Source organism: Nestor notabilis, unplaced genomic scaffold (genome assembly GCF_000696875.1).
Source record: "Nestor notabilis isolate BGI_N333 unplaced genomic scaffold, ASM69687v1 scaffold12805, whole genome shotgun sequence".
Lineage (NCBI taxonomy): Eukaryota > Metazoa > Chordata > Aves > Psittaciformes > Psittacidae > Nestor > Nestor notabilis.
In genome coordinates this window covers 2,490-10,604 of record NW_009929831.1, presented here as the reverse complement: position 1 = coordinate 10,604, position 8,115 = coordinate 2,490, and the positions used below count along the sequence as shown (strand labels likewise).

Below are 8,115 nucleotides of genomic sequence, written 5' to 3'. Positions count from 1 at the left end.
GCCGTGGTGGACCATGCCCAATTCCCTGGAGTGGGGGTGCACGGCGGGGACACTCTTCCTGGTGCAGGCGGACCCCCCTGCGTCAGGACGAACCATGCACAGAAAAATGGAAGTGAGCAGGGCCACTCCTCCAGACACGCGCTGACCCCCTGTGTTGGAATGAGTTGGCACTTTTCAGGATATAAAAGGCCCAGGGTTCGAGAAAGATTGAGAGAAGAAAGGAGGGGGAGAGGAGAGGAGAAGAGGGAGATGGAAAAGGACCTGGACCTTTTATGGCCAACTTTACCTCTGCAGGGACGCCCAAAAAGTATGTGCCTGCCACTCTGTTTGCTCTCAACGCACCTCGGAGCTGGCCTCCTGGTCACTGAACAAATGTGCAGGTTGGTAAGAATCTGTGCCTGATCTGTTCTTTGGTAGCCTTTAGGTCTCTCTCTTTCTGGCTTGGGATATCTCTGGGTTTCACATCTGGCTGAGTTTGTAACAAACTTTCCAGTAGTTTTGGGGTGGAGATGTGTGGCTTATGTTCCTTCTCCAACCAGAATCCTTCGATCCTTGGAACACAGTCACAGTTCTACTAATAGGACAAGAGTCCAACAGGACAATGTCCCTACTCTGGATCTGCATCTCAGTCCATAAAAATGTTCTTACAGTGGGAGCACTGCATCTCAGCTACCATCTGATAGAAGCATTCTTGTAAAGTGATTACTACCTGCTCCCCCTTCCTCCGAAGCATAGTGTTTCTGGGCTGTTAGCTCATAAATGAACTTATTCAAGAATAACCAGAAGCAGTAGCTCTTTGTTATTAATGTTCTGGTTGGTTACTTTTCCTTTTTTTGGGGGTACAGAGTTCAAATCCACTGAATTAAAAAAACAAATCCAAACCTTAACTGCATCTGACAATGAATTACTGGGATTCTCTATTAATTTCTGGAGGTAGTTCCAAAGATCTCTACTGATACAGAAGACTTCAAGATATCTTTCCTTTTCTATACCACTGATGGAAACTGTGGGTTGCGTAATAAAAAGCTATATAAATTAATAAGCCACACATTTTTTTTCGCCAGGGCACCAGGTTGCCCTGTTTCACCACATCCTCTCCTACTGACCCCACTGCCAGCTCTTGTCCCATTAACCTCACCATGTGTATTTGTCCACTATTAATGATAGCTAGGTCTTTGAATAGCCTGCACTGTGGCTGAGAATGAGCTAGGTTTACGTTTGAAAGGCTTTTGCTGGTACAACTATGCTAAGATGATACTCTAGCATGGCGCTTATTACGGGGAAACATAATTTATTCCAGCAAAATTATCCTTTTGACAGTACGTTTTTATTTCAGACTCCTAAAGGAAAAGGCTGTATACTGGTAAAAGTGCACATTCACTTGTATAAAGGCATCTTTTAGCACCTTTTAAACAGCACAGCTGTCTCCAGCACAAATCACACCTTATTATTCTCCTGAGCAATGCACAAGTTTGTAGCTTAGGCCTGCCACCAGCCACTTAGGACTCTTGAAAATTCTGCCCTACGATCTTAGTGTGAATTCCCTCCTGATTCCAAGTACTGCCACAGCTGCAGCGATACAGAAATAGTGTAAACAAGCAAAGGCAGAATTTATGCCAGTGAAGCAAAACAGGAAAGTAGAAGCCAATTCCCTAATGACAATACCAACATCTTGATAATGAGTATTTCTTCTTTTTTTTTTTTGTTTTTTTAATCAGCATCAAGTAAATAGAATTCTGGAACTCTGTAAAGAAGTGCAAAGTCTGCATGTTTATTGAAAAAGCTCTAGGAAATAAAATAAATAAGACCATGGAACTGGTAATTCATCCACTCCGTGTGTAAAAGCACCATCTTCCACTAATAACTACTATGTCAGCATATACAGAGTTCATGAAAAAAGAGATTTCTATGACCCTTTCCTATCTTCTCACTTTAAGTACCACAACTAAATTTAAGGAAGTTTATAAATTCAGGTTAAAAAAAGGCAGGGGAAGAGGGTTAAGGAGGATTACATATTAACTACCCCAGAACGTAAATATGTTAAAAAAATACTAATAAATCAAAACTCAGACTTAGAAATACATGTGCAATTGTTCAGGATAAAAGGATTGTATGGAAATATTGTGATCTGACAAAAGATAATGACTAAGCACAAAAATCAGCAAGAACTTAAGATATGTGTTACATAAAGATTTACAAGATGAAAGTGCAACATAAAGCATGCTCGAAACTAGAAAGTACAGCCTAGTTGTTGGCCAACAACCATCTGGGTAGGAATATTTGACTAAGTTAAAAAACCCTGTCATTGTAACACAGACCCACGTTTTCTATAAGCAAGTAACTGCAGGTACAGAAGTTAAACCTTTAACGGATGACGATTTAAATCACAATTAGCAAATGGAATTCTGATTCCAAACAACTAAGACATCACAGGTCTTCTGTTTCATCACCGAAATTTAGAAGTCACCTCTAAACCACCTCTGCTCTTTAAAAACCTCTTCTATCCAAATCAAACAGTAACAGAAGAAGTTACAAAAGCCTCCCTACTTTCAAATCCAAACCATTATGATGACAAGTACAAAGCAAAAGCACTGGCACTGTCAACACTGATTATCAATATTTTTATTGTCAAAGCAATGTCTGTATAAGTTAAGATGCTTCTTAACTTATAGGTTAATCCTATAAACTTACTGTTTCTTCCACCAACACTTCATTATCCACCAGCTTCACCAACCAGAGCTCTGAGGTGTTTATGCAAAAAAAAGTAATTATAATATTACATGATTATGCGATAATATTAATCTAATGGTACTGTAATTAAAACCAGAGAGAGCTCAAAGTACAAAACATGTATTTCTCCACTGCTGATGGCTGATAAACAATCACACAATATGTGACAAAAGCAGGAGGCTGGCATCTAGCATCCCAGTTGTGCAACCTCCTCAAAAGATGAACGGACACACTTTTATATTGCTTTTCAAACACCACCAAAATTTACAACAGCAAAAACAAGACCCCACAACAAGCTTCTAACCTTTTGATACTTCTGCCACCACTGCTGTATAGCTCGGTCCTGCCATGCCGTAGGTTTCGAAGGAGGAAATATATGGCATCGGCTGAGAGACTGCAGCTGCACTGCTGCCATTGTTGAAGGCAGCACTCGCTCAGGAAGTATTTGTACTTTAGCCTGCTGGATTCTGACAAGAGAAAAAGAGACGAGATATACACACATAAACAAGAGTTGACAACAAAAATGGATTTTACTGCTTTTAAAAACATAAGCTTGTGTAATAGATTAATCATTAAGGAGTAGTATAGGATTTAAGCAGTAATTCATTTCATCAAAGTTTTTAAGTCGTACTAATGTAAACCAAGTAACTTTAGGGAACATTCAGCACATCTGCAGCAAACCAAACACATGCTATTCCAGAACACAGATAATCTCACACCCTTGGCTAAATTATTAAAGCCACTGTGCTGACTGGACTTTGGTCTACGTAAGTCGAAGACAGAAGCAATCTCTATTTTTACTTTTCCTTTAGAAAACAAAATTAGCTGATGTCCACATATTTTCTGCACTGACATACAGACCTCTACAAAGATCACTGCTTTAACTTTTTCAGCAGAAGTTTATTTGCTGGGTTTTTTCATCCCATCTCACAGCTAACTTTTCCATGGGATACAACAGGCTATCTTTATTTTAGAGCACTAGATATCTGTTGTGATTGTGGTGGACAGATTAAAGACAGATTGGCAGTGGCAACCCAGCAGAATATTTTACCATCTCAGCATTGTGTATTTAGAGTTTTGTCTCCTCAAGTTACTTTGGTATGAACTAACAGTCAGCATTACATACCAAATCCTCAGAAAGGAAGTTTAGCTGAAATGCAGTTTGCTATCTTCAAACCACAAAAGCTTATGCACTTAGCTAGGGTTCAAAATCAGCAGAAACAGGATATAGACTGATCATCTTTTAATATCCTAGCATCAACCAGGTCATCTATTCCACAAAGAGTTCAGCAACTGTTATGTGGCTACTAAAAATACTGTCTCGCAGGAAGGACTTTACATTTTAACAGTACTATGCATCAGAAATCCTGAAATACTGAGATGTATGTCCTTACAAACATGCAATTTTACTTACAGGGACTACAATGAACTCTGTTAACTTACTGTAGACTTTAAAATGATGTCTTCCCATAAGCACTTCACTTAGTAATTGGAAACACCAAGAACTATAGAAATCTGCTTCTTGCTAAGAAGCTCAGTATTTTCCCCTCTTTATCAAAAAAGATTTTTATCAAAAAGTCCTTCTCCAAGCTTTCTTGTTGGCCCCTTTAGGCACTGGGAGCTGATCTAAGGTCTCCCTGGAGCCTTCTTTTCTCCAGGCTGAACAACCCCAGCTTTCAGCCTAAAATCAGTCTCAACCCTTCTATTTCATACATTCACAAATTCGTATTTATGAATGAATTTTGTGAACATGCTGCGTAAAAGTGATCTCTGCTAGTCAGTAGATAGAAAAATCATCATAATAAAATGCTTCAACAGCACAATATCCTTGTACATCTTAACTTGTTCTGGATACTGAATTCTTAATGATGATGCTGTTAGTCGTCCAAGTACTGCCATCTTGTGTACAAACAATGGTTCTTCCAAGATGTAAAATTTGAAGTATGTTATTTGTAACCAAATGTTAGCTAGGGAGAAATAGCAAGTAGCTATTCTTCATTTCTTCAGCTGCAGGTCATAGAAGCATAGAAAAACACTGAGCTCGAACTGTTCCTATAGTATCATAGAATAGTTTGGGTTGGAAAGGACCGTAAGACCATCTAGCTCCAATCCCCCTGCCATAAAAGCACTATGCCTCTAAGCAATGCCTCTATACCAAGCAATAGCAGAAGAGAGATGATGAGCTGCAGATTTACCGATTTGGAGTAAGGTGTTAGAGGCCCTGCAGAAAAGATTACAAAACCTCTAGCAATCGTGCTAAGAAAAGTCACGTGCTCACAGGATCAGTGTCTGGAGCATGTATCTCTGGACAGTGTCACTGGCAGAAGCTCATGATGCAATTCATGGTGCAGAAGATGATGTCAAGAAGAACATGAAAACAACAAAAGACAGCACATTCCTAACTAAATGCTGAACGTCTCAGCCACTTTTATAAATGGACAAAGGTATAAATTACGTAATACGATAAAACTGGCTAGAAAAGGAGCTTTAAATATCACAGGTATCACATTGGAATACGGAAAAGAACAGGACTACAACACAGAAAATAACACTATCAAAGCTGATTTGAGCATGTTTGACAAGTACGTGAAGATTGTCAACCAGTAACAGGACAAGTAGCATATTTCTAGCAGTGAAGGATCAGTGAATGATCAGAAAGGAAGAGGTAAGACTTGCTGAAGTTAAGGATGTACTAAACTGTGACAACAGTTAAAATAAACAAGATTTAGTATCTGAGAAACTGAAAGCAATGGGCTGTTTGTAGTTAGCAAAAATCAAGAACCTATTTTCATACTCAAATATTTATCTGCACATCTCAGTGTGCTTTTATGTTTTATAGAAGAAAAGATGAACAAGAGAATCAACTTGTTTCTGCACTATTATCACCAGACTCTAGTGTTCCCCTTTCATGGGAAACTTCTCATGAAAACCACCAGCCCTGATATGTCCTCTCCGTATCAGAATCATACAGGTGAACCCTTCTGCACGCTGTTGAGGCTCAGCAGTTAAAGATCACTCAAAAGTACAAAAACAGACAAGCATGTTTTTCTTAGCTGATGTGTCAAACCCTTGCCTGCAGCCTTTCAGAGCTGCAATTACACATAAAGTTATGAAGTGGAACATGTTTAATGCAGATCAGCTCTAGAAAGGTCTCCTTTCAGGGAATGAAAGTTAGAATTTTTCAAAGGAAGGGAATCTGGTCGCTACCAGGGATGCTTTCTGCAAGACAGCAAAAGGCACACACTTGGTATCGTATCATTTCACATGTGGTTTGAAAAAGGGATGTAAGAGATTTTGGAATAAAGCTTTAGAACTCATAACACAGGCAAATCAACATCTTTTTCCTGAATTAAATTTCAGAGACAAAGTAATTCTGACAGATACTTTCTCACAGACACCAAATCAAATTACAGGTAGATACGCTTCAGAGGATTTTATAGCAAAATTATTAGCAACTAAAACATGAGTCTTGGAACAGGAAATATCAGAAGTCCTTAATAACCAGAAAAGCTACTCATTAAGCATTCATTTAATACCTACAGTAATTAGTCAACTGTGTTACTGGAAGCAGAGATGCACCTGCAGTAAAGTGTAAATGTTTTGGTGAAACAAGATTTGCAGTATGTAGGATTAAATACATAATTTTCTTACCCATCTGATTGGGTTCTTATTTCAAGCACCTTGAACCTCTGTCTTCCTATTGCTTTCACTTTGACCGTCTCAATTCCATATTCCTGCTCTTCTCTGTAGGCATATATTTCTGCTGTGGTTCCAAAATGTGCTTCCCTTTCATGTACGTTACTAGAAGCAACAGAATAGAGAAGGTTACCTACCCTCCGAACAGCACCGTTCATTCAGACTTCCGTTAGTTTCCCTGCACTGACTGTACATAATTAGTCTTATCAAAAAGGTAAATTTGGTGAAATAATTTCAACTAATCACAATCATTATTTTTTCAATTTAAAAGACACTTCTAATGTTTTATTTGGTTGGGGGGTTTTGCCAGTTGCCTTGGATTTAGTTTGGGGTCTAGAGGTGAAATTCTGGGAACAATGGGATTGCCAATATATCTGCATTTGAAATACAGACACTGAAAGTACCAAAATTCTTTAGACTGACTTTCAAAATAGCTGTTGCCACCTCTGACATAATTAAGCCACAGTAAATTGCAGAGGGGAGAGGGAGAAATATTCCCCTCTTCTTTTGGCACAGATTAGCCTTTATCTTTTCTGCTTTTCTATCAACTCCTGTGTCTCAACTCTGTTGTGAAACACTTGTCTGGGCTTGTTAATCTATAGACAAAACAAGCAAATACACCTTTACAACAATGCAGTTCTCAAAACAAGAATCTGATTTTTACATTTCGGATCAAGACTTAGTCTATAAGCAAGCTGGAGCAGTGCATTCAAGGAGTGACTGAAATCGAACAAGGAAAGCAGATTAACTCTTACTGTTCCTCTATACAAACATGTGATACTGTCAAGCAGCTACCCATGATGACAGGAAAACATTTTCATTACAAACTCGAAGACAAGTTTTGTCAATTTCAAAACATAACTTATGTTATTCACCATGGAACTGATGCAACCATCTGCTTTTCATTTAGTATCCATAGAAATTGTGCTAAAAATACATTCTGCATAGCATCAGTAAACCCACTCGTGTATTTTACCTGTATGCAAGAACAGCAAACGTTCTGTCTTTCTGAATTAAATTCCGCACCATGCTAACCTCTTGAGGGTGAAAAAGCTGAAGAGGTAACGTCTGTCCAGGAATCAACATCACCATCACATGGGGCAGCACTGGAATCACCTGACAGCTGTCATCATCATGCACCGTCCTGCCATGAAACTCTTCCATATCAGAACCTAAATACTGGAAACAGTAAGTAAGGAAACAACAGCAGTATAACAGGTTTTGGTGATTTACAAGGATAAAATAAAACTAGGTCTTTTTCTTAAGGGTATTACAATAGAATTTCACAAAACCAATCAAGACCTCTTCAAGATGTATTTAATGGACAATATATAAAACATACCATATGTGATGTTGGCAAACTGGTATCAAAATTAATGACGTTTCGCTTCTCAGTTTCTTTACTATCTTGATCTTCAACTTCCATTTCATTGTCATCCTCTTCCTCACTCTCTGCTAAGTAAGCACATACAGAATATTGTTCAGAAATCAATCAGCAAGGACTGATACTGAGAAAAAACACAGAATCACAGAAATGCATCAGATATTCCCAGGCTACAGCCTTTTATAAGGAAGCAACTTTAGTTATTTGTAGACTTGTGAAAAATAATTTTCTTGATGTTACAGCAAAACCACAGTTCTATAGAAAGGGTCAAAAGCAGTTAATTTGCTTCTGAAAGGCTAAAGAAC

General features: G+C 38.5%; 1 protein-coding gene across 1 annotated transcript in view; it reads right to left on the bottom strand.

Annotated features, from left to right (window-relative positions):
* The window catches only part of CRBN (cereblon), a gene marked incomplete at its 5' end in the record, with an annotated part of 19,907 nt that extends 12,026 nt beyond the window's left edge, over nt 1–7,881 (bottom strand). The window contains 4 exons of the mRNA XM_010015168.1: nt 3,035–3,197; nt 6,382–6,531; nt 7,403–7,605; nt 7,769–7,881. Of these exons, the coding sequence (XP_010013470.1) occupies nt 3,035–3,197; nt 6,382–6,531; nt 7,403–7,605; nt 7,769–7,881 (629 nt within the window). The remainder of the gene's footprint in view (nt 1–3,034; nt 3,198–6,381; nt 6,532–7,402; nt 7,606–7,768) is intronic.
* Between the last annotated feature and the right edge of the window lie 234 nt (nt 7,882–8,115).